Source organism: Hemiscyllium ocellatum, chromosome 30, assembly GCF_020745735.1.
Source record: "Hemiscyllium ocellatum isolate sHemOce1 chromosome 30, sHemOce1.pat.X.cur, whole genome shotgun sequence".
Lineage (NCBI taxonomy): Eukaryota > Metazoa > Chordata > Chondrichthyes > Orectolobiformes > Hemiscylliidae > Hemiscyllium > Hemiscyllium ocellatum.
In genome coordinates, this window is record NC_083430.1 from 11,681,768 (window position 1) to 11,704,921 (window position 23,154).

Here is a 23,154-nt window from a genome sequence, read left to right on the forward strand (position 1 = left end):
CAGAAAGCATTCCATCTGTATAATATCAAGAGGTTTGACTTAACCGTTTCTCTTAATTTTTGGTCTTTGAAGAGGTAATTAAATTCTTTTATTACTCTCACAACTGAGCTTAAACTTCAAATAGCCCTCTCAGGATTCTAACTAAATACTACTTCGTGTATAAGACAAAGAAGCAAGAGAAAGCCATTTGGCCTCTCTGACAGTAGAACACTCATTACAAACAGATACAAACAGATTCCCATTGTTTTTCCAAAGGCCCCCTAGTCAGTTGCCCTCTGGCATACACTGGTTCAAAGTTATGGTTCTAGAAAGACTGATAAGTTAATTATTAAACCTTCCTGTACAATGCCCTTAATCCACATGCTATTAATTTCAAATCCAAACCTCAAATTATAAATCATATCCCTCATATTGCACTCTGAATGAATGAGTGTTTCTGAACTCCCACTTCCGATGGACAGCTTTTTAAAAATAAACCAAATGCATATACTTGAGACGTGACATGAAAGCTGGAATTGCTTGCGAAAATTAGCAGGGTCTGGCAGCATCTGTGGGAAGAAAACAGAGTTAATATTTCGGGTCAGTGCGTTACTGGACTTTGTTAATTCTGCTTTCTTAACAATAATCCTGGTGTTCATCAGCAGACTGATGACCAGAAAGGGTCAGCGCTATTTGATTTTCTTGTTGATCTAACTACTTCCAGCTTCTTTCAATCCACTTCACCATTGCCTTGGCTAACGGAACTTGATGGCAGATTTAAAATTAATACTTGTGCTCTCATAAAATTGTTGTGTGGAAAATGTTGCACACCTCTGCCAATTTCCTATGTGAAGAAATCTATGATTTTGCAAGACTCTTAGATTTTTGTTGTTTTTATTCTGGTGTGGGAAAAATGAAATCCTGTTTTAATTTATTTCTACCGTACCATAACATCAATTCATGGTTTAATTTTCATAATGTTTCGCAGCGTCTTTTCCATACTACTGGCCTTTAACAGATAAGGTGTCCGTGATATATAGCTCTACCTGTTACGTAACGTTTCAGCTCACTACCACTGCATTGTTACCATATATCTAATGACGACATGTATAAGACTGAGGATTCAGTTTGACTTTTTATGTGTTCCTTCCTACCTTTACGAAGCCGTTCATGGCTGTGTCAGATGTTGTCATTGTCAAATTTCCATGTGCCTTTCCAGGAAATGTTATTCTCTCACAATTGATTTCATTGGGATGTGAGCAGGTCCCTGGCTCATGTTTATTTACTCAGATTTTTAGCATGAGCTATGGCTCAGTGAGTAGCTTATTTGCCTTTTGATCGTTCTGGGTTTAAGTCCTACTTCAAAACCTGAGAACAGAATCTCAGTTGATTTCTCAGTACGCTAAGCCTTCCCTGTTGGATAGGGATGTAAAATTCCAATGCTGCTACTTCAAAGAAGAACAAGGGGTGTTTTCCTTTGTGTGTAAGCCAATATTTATCAATCATCTTTATATTTTCTCTTACCTGGAAGTCAAACATGAAAATCTATTTTTTGATTAATTTAGCAAGATCCAGGGGGTTACTTTCACTACAATTTAATGAGTGAAGTCCACACTCCAAAAGTAAATTGGCTTTTAGCTTTTTGAAAGCTATTGGAATTGAAATATGGTTGAAATTCTCTGACTGACCTTAAATCTGTTTCATAAACTGAAGTATTTACTGTCTAAAAATAAAGGGATGCCCATTTAACACAGTTAACATGAGTGAGTATGCACCCGGAAAGAAAAAAGTGGGAAGTACGTTAAAGATGGGGGCATGAGAGACTGACAAGAAGCTATGACTGAGAGGAATAGAACTTTAAAGCCATCTTGGAAAAGGGTTACAAACAAAATGTTGTGTTGCCTGTTTTCTCCAGACACACTGCTACACAACTCACAATCACCATACTTGTTGATTTGCCTGACTTTGAAAGCTGTCTAGGAGAAAAGACATAATAGTTTTATGATTTAATTAATTAACGTATGTAGAATTCCTTGCTGCTAGCCCTAATATAATTGCAATTGCTCCCACAGACTGAAGCAAAAACAATTAATGATGTATGTTGTTGGCAGAAGTAACAATTACAAACACACCAGTTAGCAAGGTTGCTAGGGAATAGGAGGAGTCAAAACCTGTGTGCTTGAGCAGACGATGTTAAATTTTAAAAGATATTCTATTCCTGATATTTCTCCAGTGAATTGTATGAAAAGGTGTGTCTTTGAATAGTCTGTTAAACACGTGGCTTTTCGGAGAGGTCCAGGAACAAACTTGAAAGGGTGCAAAAAAGTCTTAGTAGGATGAGCTATTGGGAGAAGCTGAAGCTTTTTTCCGGGGAGGGTCGGAGGCTGAGGAGTGACCTTACTGGGGTTTATAAAATCATGGGGGGCATGGATAGGGTCAATAGTCTTTTCCCCAAGGTGATGCAAGTCCAAAACTAGAGAGCATCGTTTGAAAGTGAGGGAGAAAGAGACTTAAAAGACCTGAGGGGTGATTTTTTCAAACAGAGGGTAGTGCATTTATGGAATGAGCTGCCAGAGGAAGTGGTGGAGGCTGGTACAATTGCAGCATTTAAAAGGCATCTGGATGGGTATTTATATAAATCGGAAGGGTTTGGAGGGATATGGACCACGTGCTGGCAGATAGGACTAGATCAGATTTGGATGTCTGGTTGGCATGAACACTTTGGACTGAAGGGTATGATTCTATGCTGTTTTACTCTGACTACTACATTCAGTAAAACTGACCACAGCATAAGCTTAAGAGAATTTTTTTTTAACATAGCTCCCTCGCTTCCATTGTTTTGAATGTTATGCTTAATCAGCAAGCGAAATTCACGGGAAGATATCCAGAATATCCAATAGGAACTGTTGTTCTGGCATGATTTGCATGCATGTGGCCGAGCAGGAAGCATTACTACTTCAATTTTTTTAAAAAATCCTGCCAAATTTAGATCTGTCCACCAGCAAAGTCAATAATTGAATTAGAACTATTTATTAATGCGCTAGTATTGAATTGACAGCTGTGTTTTTTTACCATTTCTCTTGATTTGTTAAAAAAGGACTCCCCTAATATGAAATATTTTTCAGACAGCTACAGTGAAGTCTTTCAGACAAAATGCAGAATTATTTGGTACTTCCAAATACTAGCTATTACTTCACATTGCTTTCCCTCATAGCATTATTTAATGTTTCGAAGAATAAGTAACCGGACTGAAGTATTGGAGGCCATCGTACGACTAAGCCTTAAGAAACATAAATTGCCTTCTCCAAATTATTATCAAGTTTTAGACTTCCTAGGCACGACAGTTTCTTTTTTAAAGTAGCCTGTATGTGGTATAAAAGTAATCGGGGAATCCATGGTTCTTTTGTGTTGCATTTGTAGGTGTGATCATGATGGCTGTGGGAAGGCCTTTGCTGCTAGTCACCATCTCAGAACGCACGTCAGAACACACACAGGTAAATCAATGCAGTGTTTTGTTTGCTTCCTCTCCAATCCCTTTTTTTGTTTGGTAAAGAGCAAGAATTTTAGTGAGGTATTTTCTCAGAGGGCGTTCTTTTGGTCCTGTTAAGTGTTGGAAAGTGCTTCATTCATTCCTCCCAAAAGTGCACGTCTGTTCTTCTGAGAGTTTATGTGTTGGCTTGAAAGAGAACATTTCATGGAAATGTGATCTTGTGATAGATAGGTCTTTTTGGTTTTAAGATTCCAAAGCTGTTATTTTGTTTTTAATTGTACTTTGTGGGCTGACAGAAGGACCTGCAGTTTTAAAATTTGAGCCAAAACCAAATTACTAATTATTCACTTAGTGTTTCCACCTTCTGTTCATTGTAAGAAATAATTGGACTTTTTGGATGAGCAGTGATAAAACTATACTAAGATACAGCAGTAAAACATTTGAAAAAGTTTGAGGTGTGTATCACCTTAGAATCATTAGAATCTCAAAAAACCTGCCTATGTTTTCTCACTGTAAGGCATGTTCCACATTCTAAGATAATTTGGAAAATAAGGATTGCATTCAAAATTGGCAACTTAAACCACTGGTGGCAAAATATACGTCATGTTTTTCAAATCCAAGAGGAGCCACTCCACTCTATTTTAGATCAGTGTGTATTTAATGTGGGAAAACTCTGATAAAGTGACGAATTTTATTAGGAAACCTTGCTGCATTTGTGAGTATGTGTGTTGAAAGAATGCAGTGTTTTCAATTGTGTTTCCAGAAAATCCCTACCGTGTGGAAATAGGCCATTCAGCCCAACAAGTCCGCACCAACTCTCCAAAAAGCATCCCACCCAGACTTGAGTTAAACTAAGTTTCAAGTGTTAATTTGCATTATCTTGTAGATTCCACAACTTTAAAAAGAAATTAAGAAATGGTCTCTAGTGAAGAGAACAGGTAGGACTTAATTTTTGGATAGTTGAATTCCTAGCAAGTTTTGAGAAGATTTGTAGCTCCGGTTGAAGTTCTGGATGTAAATTTGATTGCTGAACTGCAAGGTTCATTTTCAGATGTTTTGTCACCAAACTGGTAACATCATCAGTGAGCCTCTAGTGAAGCACTGGTTGTGTAGCCTGCTTCTTATTTGTGTTTAGGTTTCCTTGGGTTGGTGATATCATTTCCTGTGATTATGTCATTTCCTGTTCTTTTTCTTAGGAGGTGATAAATGGGATCCAAGTCAACGTGTTTATTGATAGAGTTCCGGTTGGAGTGCCATGCTTCTCGGAATCCTCACGTGTCTCTCTGTTTGGCTTGTCCTATAATTGAATAACAATTGGGAGTTGTTCAAATTATGCCAAATTAATTATAGATCTTCACAAAATGTGAATAGATCACAGTAGGATGGTTTCTACCAATTCTTTCACATGAGAAATTTCTACCTTGGGAATCACCAAAAACATACTATTTTTGAGTAACGCAGGAACATAAATCAAATTTTTCAGAGCTGCTGATTAATATAATTTAACAGGATATGGTGCAGTTTTTTTAATTCTTCCTGCAATATGAGTCATCCTGATAAGATCACTATTGCCTCCTTGAGAAAATAGTGGTGAGCTGAAATTTGAGGATTTCTAGGGTTTTTCAAGTTGAGAGATTATCATATGGCTGGCGTTTTGGTGACCAGATTAGGATGGTAAATTTCCTTTCATTAAGGACATTATAACAGGATGGGGTTCCCTGGATATCCAGTATAAAGGGCAAAAGCAAAGAGTTTCTGAAGGATGTTCAATAGAATTTTAATGTCTGATGTATTTCTGACCAAACAGAGAGGTGATCGTGTTGCCTGTGTTCTGAGAAATGGGATGTGCTCATTGGACTATTAGGGGAATATTAATGGAATTGTGGTGGCCATACTGAAACATGTAGATTCACAATGGAAAAGGTCAAAGAACAATCTAAAGTGAAAATCACTTAATTAGAAGGGGACTAGTTTCATTAATGTGAGAATGAACCTGACATGGGTATGTCTGAATGGAAGCAAAACTAGAACAAAACAATGCGGAATTGATTTTGAGCTCAGTTGAGGAACATTGCTGTGCAGACAAAAGTAGGTCAAGTGGACAGGTTGATTTCCTTGAGACCCAAAAGATATTGGGGATAGGTAGAAAGTGGATTTAAGGTCACAATATATTCAACGAAGATCTTAGCAAATAGCAGGACAGGCTTGAGGGACCATATGCCCACTCCTGGTCCTAATTAATATGATAAATCCAAAGCTACTTGTAGAAAGATGGAGTAAGACAAAGTATATAGAGTGCATGTGACTGTGTTTGGTAAGTAGAAAGTAGGCTGAATGTCCAAAATGTAGTGCACTGACCAAGATATGAGAGGCATAGAGTACATGGGAAATAAGTGGCAACTAACATAAAGAGGAATCAAAGAGCCTTCTATAGGCCTATAAATAGTAAAATGATGATAACACAGGAATGAAACTGATTTGGTGCCAAGCGGAAGGTTATGCCTGCATGTGGGCAGTAAACATGGCTGAGGTCCTAAATGAGCACCTTGCACCTGTCTTTAGCAAGAAAGAAAATGCTCCTAAGTGTGACAGTGAAAGGGGAAACATGTGAGATATTTTGTCTCAAAATTGATAGAGAAGTTATTCTAAAGGCTGGCTATATTCAAATTACATTATCTGGATCACATAGATTACATTGAAGATGGCTGAAAAGAGTTAGGAAGTTGAGGATATGATGTCAGTTGTCTTGCAGTACTCCTGAAATATCATTTAAATTTTAATCAGGTCACGCCAAAGGACTGGAAAATTGTGAATATTGCACCTTTGGCCCCAAAAGGGCGTGAGGTTAAACCTCACAACTAAAGGCCCGTTAGTTTAACTGGCAATTGGCAATTTTGTTCTGATCAGTTTCTAAAAGTTTAGCAGTTACTTGGAAGATTCATTAATGACAACCGTTGTGGATTTGTTCAATGTAAATCATGTTAAATTAACAGTTTTTTGAGGTGGTCAAAATGTTTTGAAGGTAACATGCTTGATGTGTGTATGGGATTTCAAAATACCATGAAGTGCCACATGATGAGTTTGCTAGTGTAGTTTTGGCCTATGGGTACAGTGGGAATTATGGCTATATGTTGGTTAAGTGATAGCAAGCAGTGACGAGCAATGTGTTTCAGACTGGAAGAAGGTACACCATTGTTTACCAGGAATCAAAATGAAGACACTGTATTTCTTGAACTATGTTAATAATTTAGACTAGGGCATAAAGGGTCCACTTTTAAAGTTTTTTGATGATGCAAAACTTAACTGTAGTAATTTCCAAGGATGATGATGTCTAACTTCAAGAAAAATTTAACCCGGTGGAATGCAGCAGAAAGAAATATAGGGTCATGGATAGTCGAAACAAAAATTTACAGCTACAAAGGAGACCGTTCAGCCATCTGTCTTCAAACCAACTTTCCAGCTATTGTTCCATAGTTTGTATGTTACTGCAACTTAAATCAATATGCAATACTTGTAAAATTGTTTATAGCTTTCTGCCTCTGCCAACCTTTCAGTGAGTTCCAGATCCCATCGCCCATTAAGTAAGAAAGTTTATTTTTGTGCCCTAAGCCATCTGTTATCTTAATTTCATACCTTAATTAAGTACCCTTTGAACAAGCCTCATCCACTATATCTATACTTTTTGAATTTCAAACTACTTTTTCCTATGTCTCCCCTCCTCCACCTCAGGACAAGGACAGTTGATATAATCGCAGGTACAATTCTGAAGGGCTGAGTTTCCAATGAATGACACCACTAGGTGGTGCAAAGAGCAGAAAACCCAGTCTCAAGTGACCGGAAGCCGCCACCTGTCATTGTCTGAATGTAAAATAGCCTGCACACACTGTTAAAATGCATTTATTTTACTTTGTAGAAGCCTCCCAATCTACCCTCAGCCTTCCCATCAACCAATAAGGAGGGTCCTAGTGCATGCCCTGCCTATCCTCGGTAAACTATAACTCCAGACCCATCAATCTGACCTCCCTGACCCTTTAGCAAATCCACTGATGTCAGAATGCAGTGATGTTATTTGCGTCAGCACGGTCACTTCTCGTGGCCTGTTTGTCAACGGCCAAGTGAAGTCAATCACCTCACCTGTGCGTGCATGACAGTGTAGTTGATTCTGCTGTAATGCGGTGGTTCAATTTTCGTGCGACCGTGTTACAAGAAAATTGCATTATAGCTGCACCATTTAAACTAATGGAGCCTGAATCACATTATAACCAATGCACTCTTTAAATGTTCACACTATAGAAGCAGTGACTCCAAATGGTCAATCACATTATCGCAAATTTGCATTAACAAAACATACGTTTGGCAGAATGACCTGTACTGTATTATGGATGATTGCTCTGATCCTGAAGAGTGTACAGGAACAAAGAAACCTAGGATGTTGATATTTGTACAAATCAGTGGAGTTGTGAAAAAACCGAAAAACAAAGTCAGAGTTCTGCACTTCACGAATTGAAGCATTCGTTTAAAAAGGCGAGGAACATTTATAATAGCACCAGTTAAGCATCACGTGGAATCATGTGACCAATTCTAAAAGAGTGTTGTGGAGGTATTCGAAAATGTACAGTGAAGACTTTGGGGGCTGGGGGGGGAGAATTGTTTCAAGCATCGCGAGTTCAGGAGATTTGGAGTTGCTCAAAATCCTGATTCCAAACAGGATAGGTGGGGAGAAACCTTTTAGCAGGAACCAAAAGGGACAAATTTAAAATAATTGACAAAAAAAACTTATGGCATTAAAAAATTTCCTTTAATGTAGTGCTGGGTTCATCACCTAGAATGCATTGCCTGTAATAGTGATGAAAGTAGATTCAATTGTGGCCTTAAAAATGGAATTGGATACACCCGGAAATAAAGTTGCCGAGTTACTGGCAAAGACCAGGGAGTGGGACCAGCTACATGCTTTTGTGTAGAGTTGCAAACTTAACGAACCAAGTAAATGTCTGTCTGCTGTGCTGTAACATATGATTCCATTATATGCACATGGTAGCTTTGTGGTCCCTCTGATTAATAGTAGATTCTTAGTCCAGGTTTTCTTTAACTAACAATTCAATTAGCTGCTGCGGCAGGATTAAACTCATGTCTGTAGATCATTAGTCCAGGCTTCTGAATTAGTTGTAGCATAGTGCTAACATTACTATCATAGGAAGGATGGGAGGAGCTTGAATATAGTGTATGCCCATATATCCCTTTTTAATATACCAAGGATAGTTGCCTTCAGTTGAAATAAAATGTACCTCTTTGAATAAAAAAGTGTTTATGCAATTATATTTTGCTTCATGTTGGAACCTGACATATTAGCAGGTGGTTGAGTGTTAAAACCATATTGGTGTTGTTGCATTGCAGGTGAGCGACCCTTCTTGTGCCCCAGTGATGGCTGTGAGAAGACTTTTAGTACGCAATATAGTCTTAAGAGTCACATGAAGGCTCATGACAAAGAGAATCCATTTATTGTGTCTAATCAGAGTTCCATGAATGAGGTTAGTAGCTCCATATTGTCGTTCCCTGAGAAGTCTGCTGACAGTTGAAGTATATTCTCAATGGCTTGACCAGTCATTCACTTTGCATGTGGAAATCACCCAAAATAGAATTACAGACTGTTATCCGTTCAATGTAATTCTGCAACAGTATATTAGGAAAATGTTTTGAAAAATTATGGCAAGTTCATAGGTTGAAAAATTGGAATAAGGACCTTTCTTTAGACCTCTGTTTGGAAATGATGGCAGCAGTAAGCTGGCCAGTAATTTTGCTTCTGTAAAATTTAATTCTGAGACATTGATGTAAACTACATTAAACTTGTGTAGTGAACATTACAGAGAGCTGTTGAAAATAGTCTCGAGCTTGATGAAAATTTTATCACCATTGGGTTTGAGGATCAAGGAGTGAAGTTTCAGATTTTTTTGTTTTTAAAATGTTTATGGTAGTTTAAATTTAGCGCAGTGCATTCCTTCTATTGCACCACTGAGCTGCAATACAAGTGCTCATTGGTTCCTTTTGTCTAGACTGCAAATTACTGTAGACTGCCTGCATTAAAGGCATCATGGGATAATTAGAAAATGTCACAAAATAATAAACTACAAAATTAATGTTTAACATTTTCATCTGCCCATAGGAGACAAGCCAGTCACTTTGCCTAAGTGATTTGAGTTTGATATCTACAGATTCAGAACTCCGAGAAAGTTCACAGTTGGTAAGCCGTCACTTTTCTATGTAATCGAGCAACACTTTCTATGGTGCTAGTATTTTTGCATGTCTTTGCGGTGACATTATCAAAATCAATTGATATTGGAATTGGCTGAATTTCCCTAAATACGTTGTATTTGTACAACACTCAGCCAATTTACTAACATGCTGAAACTTTTCTCTTACCTAGAAAAATGCATTTTCCAAACTGTAATGTTATATTTAGTTGTTGCTTTGGGTCAGCAGTAGTATTGTAAGCCCTAAGTTGATTCGGGAGCATGAGTATTTCTCTTATGACACTGAGGAAGTGCACAATTGTCAAACATTTTCTGATGAGACATTGTGCTGAGGACTTCACTTATTCTTTGCTGCTTCATTTTCCACTATGTGGAAAAAACAGGGAAGCTTTTTGTTGTCAAGGCTAATGTTTATCCCTCGGGTAAAAAATGAGGTCTGCAGATGCTGGCCTGATGAAGGGCTTATGCCCGAAACGTCGAATTTCCTGTTCCTTGGATGCTGCCTAACCTGCTGTGCTTTAACCAGCAACGCATTTTCATCAGTAATGTTTATCCCTCAACAAGCATCACCAAAGGAGATGATATCATCGTTTATCTTGCTACTGTTTTGTGAAACCTTCAGATTTCAACAGTCTTTAATTGTAAAGTTTTGGACATCACTGGATGTGAAGTGCTTTAGGAAATCCTGAGGACATTTAATTGCTAATTAAATGCATTAGCTTTCCTGATGGTTTTTTCCTTTTCATTCCATAAGTTTATCGTTATTGGAATAACTTTTTCATTACTTCTGTTCCAGCACTAGTCGTGTCTCAAAGGGTGCTGATGCAGTACATTTACAATACTAGCATCTCCCCAGTCATGTGGAAAACTGCCCAAGTATGTCGTGTCCACAAAAGACTAGACAAAATAACCTTGCTGATCATTTCCCCATCCATGTATGTTTGATCCTTAGCAAAGTTAAGGAACAATTCACAGCCAGCAATGTAAAGTGGTATTTCAGCAATAACCTGCTGGTTATTCAGTTTGGATTTTTCCAGGGCTCTCCTCACTAAAGCCTTGGTCCAAACCTAGACAAAAGAGCTAAATTCCAGAGGTGAAATGAGTGATTCCATTTGACGTCAGTTTTTGACTATTTTCACAACCCCAGTTAAACTGAAGTAAATGGGAATAAGTGGGAAAATACCTAAGTGCCAATGAAGATAGTTGTTGTTTTTGACATTTAACAATTGCAGTCTCATTATATTTCTGGGGGTTTCTCAGGGTAGCATTCTAAATCCAACAATCTTTAGCTGCTTCAACAATGACCTTCCCTCCTTAAATTTAGCAATGGACTTGGACTGCTTCAGCATCCAAATCTGTGCAAATGGTGAACCATTTGCACCGATTTGGATCCTGAAGCAATCTGAGACCATGTTGAGCAGGACTGGATAATGTTTAGACTTGATCTGACGAGTGACATTCCTGAAGAAGGGCTTATGCCCGAAACGTCGAATCTCCTGTTCCTTGGATGCTGCCTGACCTGCGCTTTTCCAGCAACACATTTTCAGCTCTGACAAGTGACATGCAATGTTCATGCCACACAGTACCAGGCAATGATAATTTCTCCTTGACATTCAACAGCATTACTGTTGCTGATTCCTCATTACATCAACAGCGCCGGTGTTACTGATGACTATAGAAACTAAACTGGACCAGCTATAAAATTACCGTGGTTACAAGAACAGGTCAGAGTTTGGGAATTCTGCATCAGATAACTTGCTTCTTGATTCCCTGTAACCTGACCATCATTCACAAGGCATAAGTTAGGAGTGTGATGCAATACTGTACTTGCCTGGATGGGTGCAGTTCCCACAATACTTGAAGTTTGATAAAATCCAGCACAAAGCAGCCAACTTGATTGGCATCCCATCCACTTCAACATTCAACCTTGATACAATGACAGCATTGTTTGGCACATACAAGATGCACTTCAGCAGCAACTTCCAAGCTCATGAGCCCAGAGCTAAGGGCAATGGCAACAGATGGATAGGACCACCATTGTGGGTGGCACGGTGGCACAGTGGTTAGCACTGCTGTCTCACAGCGCCTGAGACCCGGGTTCAATTCCCGACTCAGGCGACTGACTGTGTGGAGTTTGCACGTTCTCCCCGTGTCTGCGTGGGTTTCCTCCGGGTGCTCCGGTTTCCTCCCACAGTCCAAAGATGTGCAGGTCAGGTGAATTGGCTATGCTAAATTTACCGTAGTGTTAGGTAAGGGGTAAATGTAGGGGTATGGGTGGGTTGCGCTTCGGCGGGTCGGTGTGGACTTGTTGGGCCGAAGGGCCTGTTTCCACACTGTAAGTAATCTAATCTAATCTAATCTAATCTACAAGTTCTCTTCTAACATGCGTCACCCTGACTGTGAGCTATGTCGCAGTTCCCCCCTCTCTTTGTCAAAATCATGGAATTCCCAAACAGCTCTTGGGGCTGCAGCAGATCAAGAAAGTGGCTCACCGCTTTACTTCGGGTAATTGGGGATGGACAACAAATGCCAGCCTGGTCAGCATTGTCCTCAACCTGGAATGAATATAAAATAAATTGGAAGTTTGGGAATGTTTGCCAAGTGTTCTGCCTTAAGCTGTAATTTGGTGGTCCTACACGGAAAATTAATGTGAACCTAAAATGGTAAATTCCAAATGCTCCCCCTTGAAAGAAGTGAAAGTCAGCTGATCTATAACAAAATTATCCCTGACTTGAGCTCTGGGCCCATTGAAATTACCTTGATATAAGCACAGGAGAATGTTTAGCTAAAAATGCTAAACTGTCAAACATTGCCAGAATCTAAATCTGGAAGTAATTGTTGACTTTGGGAGAAAAGGGGAGAACTTTGGTGGAAAGGGGAAGTGTAATTCCTATGTTAACAAAATGGGAATGCAAATTTAATATATGGAAAGGATGACTTAAAAAAAAGTGCTAAGATTGATGATGGAGATTTGGGATAGCTCGAATTTTGTTTTCAGTTTAACTTTGTCTGTTTTGTTGCCTGTGCTGATGAATTGCTACACAATAATCCTGTTTTGTTTCTTAGACTTCAGGACGGGATCTAAGCACTATTTCAGCAGAAAGTATATTTGAATCCATGTTTAACAATATCGATAGCTGTACCAGCCATGATGGCTCACAGCAGACAGGTACGAAAATGCTGACTGCATCTTGGATAGATGTATTCTATTTTAACTATACTAATGGTCCAGATGTATTCTGTTCAACTAAAAATAAATGTAAATTTCTAGTAACTCCCATGAGCTTTAAGTGTTGAGGGCTACAAAAAGCCAAGATGATTTTAGATTTGATCTCTGATCTGTAATGAGTTAGTCAGTCTCTGGCGAGGCAGCAGCCACGCACAGCAAGTGACATCTGTATTCTTGGACAAGAGTAGTGGGGACTTGGTGAAACCTGTCAAACTTGCTGCTTTTCATTACTGGTCAGTAATCTGTGCTGGGAAACATGAATATGAAAACTGAATGATCACATGTTTGCGCTGTGTTCCTCCTCAGTGCTTGAATTGCTCATTAGAGGTTGAGGTGACTGAAGAGTTGTCTTTACCTGTGTTTCAAAAAAACCTAGCACAAACCTTGCCCATGGGGTGAAAGAAGGATCATCATAAAAATGAGGGAGTGGTGTGCCACGTGGCAAAGTCTAATTCTGGATCTGGTGATCTAGGACAAGCCCAATTTCAAGAATCCATTAAAGATTAGAATCGAGAATGGATTTATCAGTTTAATTGTTTCAATACTCTTCATTAATTGTGTTAGTAAAAAGGGTAAATCAGTATATTTCTGTCTATGTAGGCAGAGAACACTTATTTATCAACATGCTGCAGAAAATGGGGGAGTTACTAAATTAATATTTTGCATCAGTATTTACTGTGGAAAAGGATATGGAAGATATAGACTGTAGGGAAATAGATAGTGACATCTTGCAAAATGTCCAGATTACAGAGGAGGGAAGTGCTGGATGTCTTGAAACAGGGTCAAGGTGGATAAATCCCCAGGACCTGATCAGGTGTACCCGAGAACTCTGTGGGAAGCTAGAGAAGTGATTTCTGGGCCTCTTGCTGAGATATTTGTATCATCGATAGTCACAGGTGAGGTGCCTGAGTACTGGAGATTGGCTAACGTGGTGTCACTGTTTAAGAAGGGTGGTAAAGACAAGCTGAGGTGAACCTGACCTCGGTGGTGGGCAATTTGTTGGAGGGAATCCTGAGGGACAGGATGTACATGTATTTGGAAAGGCAAGGACTGATTCGGGATAGTCAACATGGCTTTGTGCGTGGGAAATCATGTCTCACAAACTTGATTGAGTTTTTTGAAGTAGTAACAAAGAGGATTGATGAGGGCAGAGCAGTAGATGTGATCTATATGGACTTTAGTCAGGCATTCAACAAGGTTCCCCATGGGAGACTGGTTAGCAAGGTTAGATCTCATGGAATACAGGGAGAACTAGCCATTTGGATACAGAACTGGCTCAAAGGTAGAAGACAGAGGGTGGTGGTGGAGGGTTGCTTTTCTGACTTGGAGGCCTGTGACCAGTGGAGTGCCACAAGGATCGGTGCTGGGTCCTCTACTTTTTGTCATTTACATAAGTGATTTGACTGCGAGCACAAGAGGTACAGTTAGTAAGTTTGTAGATGACACCAAAATTGGAAGTGTAGTGGATAGCGAAGAGGGTTACCTCAGATTACAGCAGGATCTGGACCAGATGGACCAATGGGCTGAGAAATGGCAGATGGAGTTTAATTCAGAAAAATGTGAGGTGCTGCATTTTGGGAAAGCAAATCTTAGCAGGACTTATACACTTAATGGTAAGGTCTTAGGGAGTGTTGCTGAACAAAGAGACCTTGGAGTGCAGGTTCATAGCTCCTTGAAAGTGGAGTCGCAGGTAGATAGGATAGTGAAGAAGGCATTTGGTATGCTTTCCTTTATTGGCCAGAATATTGAGTACAGGAGTTGGGAGGTCATGTTGCAGCTGTAGAGGACATTGGTTAGACCACTGTTGGAATATTGCGTGTAATTCTGGTCTCCTTCCTATCGGAAAGATGTTGTGAAACTTGAAAGGGTTCAGAAAAGATTTACAAGGATGTTGCCAGGGTTAGAGGATTTGTGCTATAGGGAGAGGCTAAACAGGCTGGAGCTGTTTTCCCTGGAGTGTCAGAGGCTGAGGGGTGACCTTATAGAGGTTTACAAAATTATGAGGGGCATGGATAGGGTAAATAGACAAAGTCTTTTTCCTGGGGTCGGGGAGTCCAGAACTAAGGGCATAGATTTAGGGTGAGAGGGGAAAGATATAAAAGAGACCTAAGGGGCAACTTTTTCACAGAGAGAGTGGTACATGTATGGATGTGGTGGAGACTGGTACAATTGCAACATTTTAAAAGGCATTTGGATGGGTATATGAACAGGAAGGGTCAGGAGGGATATGGGCTGGGTGCTGGCAGGTGGGACTAGATTGGGTTGGGATATCTGGTTGGCGTGGATTTGTTGGACCGAAGGGTCTGTTTCCATGCTGTACACTTCTATGACTCTGATACAGAAAGCCAATAGATTTCTTACCCTGTTGATTATTTAATCTTTGGGCACCCATTACTGTAGGAATGCATGTATAAATGTGTACACATTTGGAAGGAAAGGTGGTGATGTACAGTATGAATAATGATATTGGACAGGTAATCTCGAGAGTCAGGCTTTTGCCCGAAATGTCAAATTTCCTTCACCTCGGATGCTGCCTGACCTGCTGTGCTTTTCCAGCACCACACTCTTGACTCTTACTCTCCAGCATCTGCCGTCCTCACTTTCACCTGGTAATCCAGAGACTCCGGCTAATGCTCTGGGGATGTGCATTCAAATCCCACCATTGCCACACATCAGACAAGTTATATACTCTGCGGTAAAGATTTGAAATTTCGGAGATGAGTAACTTTAATTTAGTTCTCCTTAAAATGACTAGGGACTATAACTTTTTACCTTGCCTAAAGTAGGTGATGTTTGAGATCTAAGTTAATTAAAAGAGAAAAGTCACATGATTTTAGGATTTTTGAACAAACGTTACATACAAACTTTAAATCAATTAAATTCCAGTATGCAGTAAAAATGGATATTGGGTAACTGAATACATCTTTCTCATCCAGTATGGTTCAGACAGGTCCTATGGATTTCTTGGCAAGATCCCAGACATGAGTCACTATTGGATCACCAAATCTCATCGCAACTTTGACCCTTCTACAAGGAATTTCAGTTCTTAATTTTCAAGACCCAGCTTCAGAACTTGCTCAAAAGCTGTTCATACATGACTGCTCAAGTCCTGTTAGTTCAGTCCCCTTTCCTTGGACAGCACTCCCCTGGAAACTGTTCAGAACCTTCACATGGGCACAGTTACAACTTTTCCACAGATAGTGAGCTTTACTAAGTTAGTGTTGCCCCTGCTTTTTCAGAACTCCTGAATTTCTCAACTACATTAGCAAATACCTCTTGAGCTTCTTTCACTCCTGCTCTTGGCTGCAGCTAGTCTCAGTGTGTTAGAGCAGCACCCATTTTGGGATATCCCTGCCATTGATTACCTCACACTCAGCTCTATCAGGTGGCACACCTTTCATGGCTTTCTTGAGTCCCGTGGGGTTGTTTTAGTGCCAGTCTTGCTTTTATGCATGCTGTGGCTATGTCCTACAGCTGAGCTCTGAGCTTACTCTAGACCTGGGTGGACAGGAGTCCTTGCTGGAACCCAGAATCTCATGAGTTTGGGTTTTTTAATGACACGTGCATATATACAGATACATGCATAATATAAAAACATACATCTTCGCTTAAATTATTTTTAAGGACACAGAAGAATGGTTTGAAGGGTTTTGAATGTGAGTGCAGTGCAGTTGTTTATTGGGGGTCAGTTAGTCCACTTGGCTGGATGGCTGTGCAGAGTGATGCCAACAACATGGGTTTAATTCTTGCACTGGCTGAGGTTAACATGATTCTCAGGTTAAAGCATCACCAGTCGCGTCTCTAATGAGCAAGCAGCCTGTGGTCTGGTAAGAGTGGGGACTCTATCATCTTATTTAGTTCCATCTGTCTTTTCTTACTGCCCCCACCCATGCAAAAGCCCTGCATGAGGTTCAGCTGTTATTGTGTAGGAGGTGAATGTGAAGCCCCAACAGTGAAAGGGAAGGCAAATTACTCTTTTCACGTAGAGAAATTGTTAAGATAGTTACAACCTTCAACTTAAACCCATCCAGCATGGAAACAGACACTTTGGTCCAACCAGTCCATGCTGAATGTAATCCCAAGTGAAACTAATTCTCCTTATGTGGTTTACTACAATGTTCAGAACACCTTTCACGGTTATTGCATTTTGAATGTTATTATATTTAGAGCACTAGTCATACAGAAAAAAAAGTTTAAATGACATCTTTCTCAGGATATTTTCTGCCTTCTGAGCAATGGTGAATCAACTACAAGAAATACCTCTTTCAAAAAGAAGATATTTTTCAAACCTTTCATTTTTTTTTGAAATTTGGTTTATTTGGTACAAGCTTGCTATTTCTGATTGGCTACTGACCACGATGCGTTAGTGCTCCACTGAGTTTATACCCGTGATTCCTGTTCAAAAGTTAGGCAATTTATCGTTTGAAGGATGAAGGAAGTGATAATGTCACATTTGCATGGCTTGTCTGAAAATTCCCTGTTAAACTGCATAATTGTGATTTTTGTAGAAATTTATAATGTACAAATATTGTTTTCTCTCCTAAACTTAAGATGGAATGATTGGAATGCCAGGGACGTATAGCAGTGATGCACAACCTGCAGCCATTGTTAACACTGCTCTAGGAGATTCTGGATCGTTGTTGTCTTTTCCCATCCCTCTTCAAACCATGGCACAGTCAAATGTTGAGAACCATTCCCAGCAAGCAACAGGCCCCCTTTCAACTTCATTGGATGCTTTGGCTACTAACGCTCCCCAGACGACATTTGGGAATCCCACCAGCATTTTGCAGACACCTCAAGTGCCTGTCCCAGCCATGACTCAATTCTCAAGCACTCAGCAAGAATTCAGCCAACCTACTCCAACGCTTCCACCCCCACCTCAAGGACTTCCAGCTATGTCAAGTAATGGCCTACCTTCATCTGGCAACACGGAGTCAGGGCCATCCATGGTACAAACTGTGCCTTTGGGTACAAACACTTCTGGTATAACTATTACTCCATCACAGAGCACCACTATTTTACAACCCAGCATTGTAATGGCAGACCAGAACCTGCAATGGATCATTAATGGAGCCAGCACTGTTCAGCAGAACACAGAGACAACGGTGAGCATGTATGGTTTAATCAAACCTTTCAAGCTGTGTGGCACTCAGTGTTCTGCAGCTGCGCAGCCAGGCAGTAGTCCAGAGCTGTGAAGAAGTGTTTGCATATGAAAATATGGCCATGTAGCAATGTTAACAGCAAACTGGGCAGGGGGAATAGGGAATATTGTTCAACTGGAGAGAGAACTTTTGAAGTATTGTTGTAAAAGAAGGGTAGAGCCTTTACAATGTCTGGCCAACAGTGTATCTCCCCTCAACCAGCATCTCAGAGCAGATGTTGACTAATTGATTAATCTAATCAGAATGTTGCTAGGACAGTTTTTTTTGTCTCTGGAAAGCCAATGTTATTTAATTCAGTGTAGGCCTTGGGCTGTTTTGCTGGGCAACAATGTTATGTAAATACAGAATCGTTAGTTTATATGAGAAGGTAATGTGATGTCTGTGCCAAAACTGTACATTTCCAGTATCCTTGTCTTTCTCTTTAAATTAATAATTATTTTCCAACAATGAAACTTCTCAATTTATTAACATCTACAAGAGTTAAATCATATTGCCTGATTTGTCATCAATTAAGTATAGAGGTTTTTTATCTATTGAAAAAGTAGGATCCACCTACTTTATGGTAGGAAGATATCTTGGGCATTTTTAGTAATCAGCACCAGGTGATGTTTAATGTGAAGTTTTATCGCTGTCAAGTTATGCAGTGATGCTCACAATCACCAGGTAGGAATTGAAAGAATAATTTTCCTGATTGAGTGCTTTCAACAGATTGTGTAGTTTAGGCCCATGGATGCAGCAGCTTATCTTTCCCATTTGTGAGAAGAACCCCAGAGAAACTCTTGATGCAGGGAAATTTAAACTCCAAGCAATTAAGTAACAGTTATTCTGCTGTAATCCAGGCAATTTTCTTTTGCAAAGCAAAGAGTTCCACTAATACCCCAAATACTGAATGAAGCATTTGATCACAACTGCTGCTTCTATATGATCTCTGATCTTTTAAATTATCTTGTCAAGGAATTAATTACAACGGTAATTATCTTTCCCATGATATTCCGTGAAAACATTCTAGACTCACGTCATGCATATCTTTTAGTCTGATGAATTGGAACTTTTAAAAAAAAAATTGTAGCCACCCAAGATCATAAAAGTGAAAGAAAATACAGGTGTTTAGCTCATTTGAGCCTGTCTTGACTTTATTTATTTATTAATTTCATTTAACTGCTGTTTCTTTTGCTTCTGGAAATCTTAAACTGCCAAACCATTTTTTGTGATTACTGAATGCTAATATTTGCATTGCAATCCAGAAGGTTGTGCAGGCGGATGCAAGTGACAGCTGATTCCAGATAAAGTCCAAAAGCATAATTCTTTCCATGATGTTTTTGCTGAGTCATTGCATGCTGTTTGTTAATGACAAAGTCTTCCATAACCTAATTCTTCTTGCCTTGCTGTGAGGCAGTCCAGCCAAAACCCCCAGGCCTTCATCTAGGCTTCCAAAGCCACATTGCCTTTGGTAGGGTTTAATGAAAAAATATCCAAGTAGATGAAACACACGTGCCATACAAATAATTGTAGCAATTATCTTGATGCTTCTGCCCAGGGATGACTTGGTGAAACATGCAATTTCCTTGATAGTTCAGGTTAGTGAGGAGTTTTCTTACTAAAAACAGTTAGTAGTGAAATTGAATCAGGTCAGTCCCCGTTGAGGAAAGTCTTAATCATTTCTTTCATCACCATCCTCCTTGGCAACATGTATATATAACGATCGAAAGAACAAGGTAGTTTCTAACCATTACTAAACCAAATATTTACTTTTGTGGAATCCCGCTCTGCGCAAACAGTCTGTTTTCACTTGTAGCCTTGACAACATTTCAAAAGTACTCCACTGGCTGAGAAGTGCCTTGGGATATTCTGAGGTTGTGAAAAATAACATATAACTGCAGCTCCTGTTTCATGTTCTTTTATTCCTTGTCTGATGTGCTACCCTTATGCCTTTTTCATTTTAATAGTAAAGGCACTGAAGTTAAGCTTGGTTGTCTTAAGCTCAGTGTATTTAGCCCATACGTAAACTGAAGGGCTTAAAAGAAAATTACACTAATTGAAGTAATCAACATTTACATTGAAGTGTAACAAAAAAAACTGACAAAAAAAAATCAAACTATGCAGTTGGCTGTTGGATTTTATCAGTTTGGCATGTATCCCATGTTAGAAGTGCGGTTTCGCTACAATGATGGAAAATAAATTGACATGATTTGTAAATAGCTTTACTGCTATTAGATGGTAAAATGAATTACTTTGTAGAACAAATGTGAGTTTTTAAGACTAATAAATAAGTTCAACTTCTTTTCTAATGATTGTTCTTTTATTTCAGCATCAGGGGCCTAAAGTTGAAAAAGTATTTTTTACTACAGCCATACCAGTCGCTGGCAACACAGGTAACCTAGTGTTTTTTTTTATTTCCTCCAAGTGACCAGGGTTCTTAAATTGCAGAGCAGCTTTTGAGCTGATTTAATCCAAACTAAGATAAAATATTTCTAGGTGTCTGACCTTTTGACATTTTTTCTGAGGCAAGAGCATTCTCTATGATCTATTCTTTTCATATTTGTCCTTGAGTAATGCAGTATCGACAAGGTGCTTTTTATTGTCTTGAGGACTTAAAAGGCCATGAACTTGGATGGACTTCTTTGATGGGTTCTCTTGCAATATAGGATAATCTAGAAGATTTTGGTACTCTGCTTGTAACCTATGGCCAGTTTCAAACTAAGATCACATTGTAGGCTCAGAAAAATACCTAACTCTAACTCGCCCATGAGCATTGTTCAGTAAAGCAACTCCCAGCTCAAAACAAAGGAGCGACGTGGTTGCCCTACCCAATTGTTGCAGGTGATTTGAAGCCCTCAAGCCAGTGAACAAGAACACAAACAAATTGTCATCCCCTTTACTCAGTCTCCAAAAATGCAGCAAACTTTGTACCAGCATGCTCAACAAACTGGCAAAAATTATTTACCTCAAATATTGTGAAGTTTACTACATTATTGCATCCTCCACAATATCTGAGTAGTCACTTGAGGGTGCAAGTAAGAAACCCCTCTGCTTGTAAATCTTATTTAAGGCAAAGTTGCACAATTATTTAAGTGATTGTGTTGTGAATAAACTGCCATTGCTATGTATATACCCGGATTATGTTTCAGTTACTTAGTCATGGAGATGTATAGAATGGAAACAGACCCTTCAGTCCATGCTGACCTGATATCCCAACCAATCTAGTCCCACCCTAGTGTGTGTTTTTGAATATTGATTCCATGGACCTCATGATTATCTGGAATTTTTGAACATCCAGCACACTCCTGATCTCCTTGGTGCTGGTTAATATGTTTACTATATCATGTTGTTATTTTAAAGATTTGTTCACAGCCTGTGGGTATTGGTGGCCTTACTTGCCCACCCCTAAGTGCCTAGTTAAGAATCAAGCACCTAACCATTGGACTGGAAATACATGTAACTTAGACCAAATAAGGGCGGAATATTTCCTTTCTTTAAGGACATTTGTGAACCATTTTGGTTTGTTTTTAATAACAATCAATGGTGTTTAAGAGGTTGTCATTAAGCCAGTTCTTTTCTCCATATTTTTTATTGAGTTCAAATTTCACCATGTGCCATATTAGGATTTAAACCAATTAACCCCAGAGTATTGTCTGTCTGGGTTCAGGATTAACAGCCCAGTGACATTACCACTGCCTCCCTGCAGTGTCTGTGCCTTGTCCTTTTGAGACAATTTGTATCTTTTCTAGATAAATGTCTCTTATTATGTTTCTCTTTCAGGAAACCCAGTGCAGCAAATAGGGTTAAGCGTCCCGGTCATAATAATCAAGCAAGAGGAGTCTTGCCAGTGCCAGTGTGCCTGCCGGGATTCAGCGAAAGAAAAAGCATCCAACAGCAAGGAAACTCCATCGTCGGAAGCTGGTTCTTCCCAAAAGCCCCCTAGTCAGGAGCAGACACTGCTGTCATCTCAGACTTTCCCTTCTAATGCTGATGGAAGCAGTCAGGCCACACAACAGCCTTTGCAGACAGACCCTCCAACAGACTTGAACAATATGGATATGTCTGCATTTCTTTCTCTCGAGAGTCCTGGGACCCCTTCAAATCTGTGTGGTATAGAGGCGAATGACATTTAGGCACTGCTGCAAAAGGTGAAAAAAAGAAGATAGACTTGAACAGCTTCTCCAAGTAAAGTTGCTTGCATGGCTGTTTCTCTGGATTAATTTTCAAAGAAATTTCCATCTTTTACTAATGCAGGGTTTTAAAAAGAAGTCCCTGTTACACAAGTGCCGTTTATACTAAGCATTTTGTTATTAAGTAAATCCAGAAATGCTTTGTTTAAACTGAGAAAGAGAATGCTTTGATTCCACATTCAGTTTGGAGTCAAAGCTTGCAACACTTGGAAGGTTCAGTTGGACCTGGACTGTGTCTGATGTCTCAGCAAGCGAGAGGGGATGCTGGGATCAGGGTTTATTGCACAAAATAAATGGCCAGCATCTGTCTTGGGTGCAAGGGCATCCTATCATTGTTCAGTGAATTGAGCAGTAGACTGGATTGAGGATTTTCCTGAGTTAGCTGCACTGTCACTGAGCAAATTGCAGGCCAATTGGGTTTGAATCATTTCACTGGTTTAAAATCTGGGACCTACTCTTTCTTGGCCTGCAGAAAATGCTGATCAGTGTTTTGATGGGAAGAGTAAAATGAAAAGAATTATGGTGGAGCATCCGATTTGTCATCAAAGGATTTTATAGCCTTTATGTAGCTCATTTTGAGCCCCTGGTGACCAAATGCAGAACTGCAGCACTAATGCATTGAGAAAAATCTACATTAAGCCTTGGATCTGAATATTTTTACATAATCAGGTATTAGTAAATTTGCAATTAACTCCTAACCCTTAACTGTAGTAATCCTACTTCAGATGATATAAATTTAAGGAAAGATTCTGGTCACTTTAGTCCTTGTGTTTATTTCCTGGATTATTACTTTTAGTGAAAATCTCAATCCTGTTTAGGATGGGTCATGTCACTGACCTATTTTGCAAAGTACTGGGAGACTTACTGCAGTTCAGTA

The 23,154-nt window shown here is 39.5% G+C and overlaps 1 protein-coding gene across 1 annotated transcript in view; it reads left to right on the forward strand.

Annotated features, from left to right (window-relative positions):
- Positions 1 to 22,346, forward strand: part of mtf1 (metal-regulatory transcription factor 1) — a 58,860-nt gene extending 36,514 nt beyond the window's left edge. The window contains exons 5-11 of the mRNA XM_060847313.1: positions 3,400 to 3,473; positions 8,864 to 8,997; positions 9,630 to 9,707; positions 12,784 to 12,886; positions 17,498 to 18,051; positions 20,417 to 20,480; positions 21,868 to 22,346. Of these exons, the coding sequence (XP_060703296.1) occupies positions 3,400 to 3,473; positions 8,864 to 8,997; positions 9,630 to 9,707; positions 12,784 to 12,886; positions 17,498 to 18,051; positions 20,417 to 20,480; positions 21,868 to 22,220 (1,360 nt within the window). The 3' untranslated portion in view covers positions 22,221 to 22,346. The remainder of the gene's footprint in view (positions 1 to 3,399; positions 3,474 to 8,863; positions 8,998 to 9,629; positions 9,708 to 12,783; positions 12,887 to 17,497; positions 18,052 to 20,416; positions 20,481 to 21,867) is intronic.
- Positions 22,347 to 23,154: the final 808 nt, after the last annotated feature.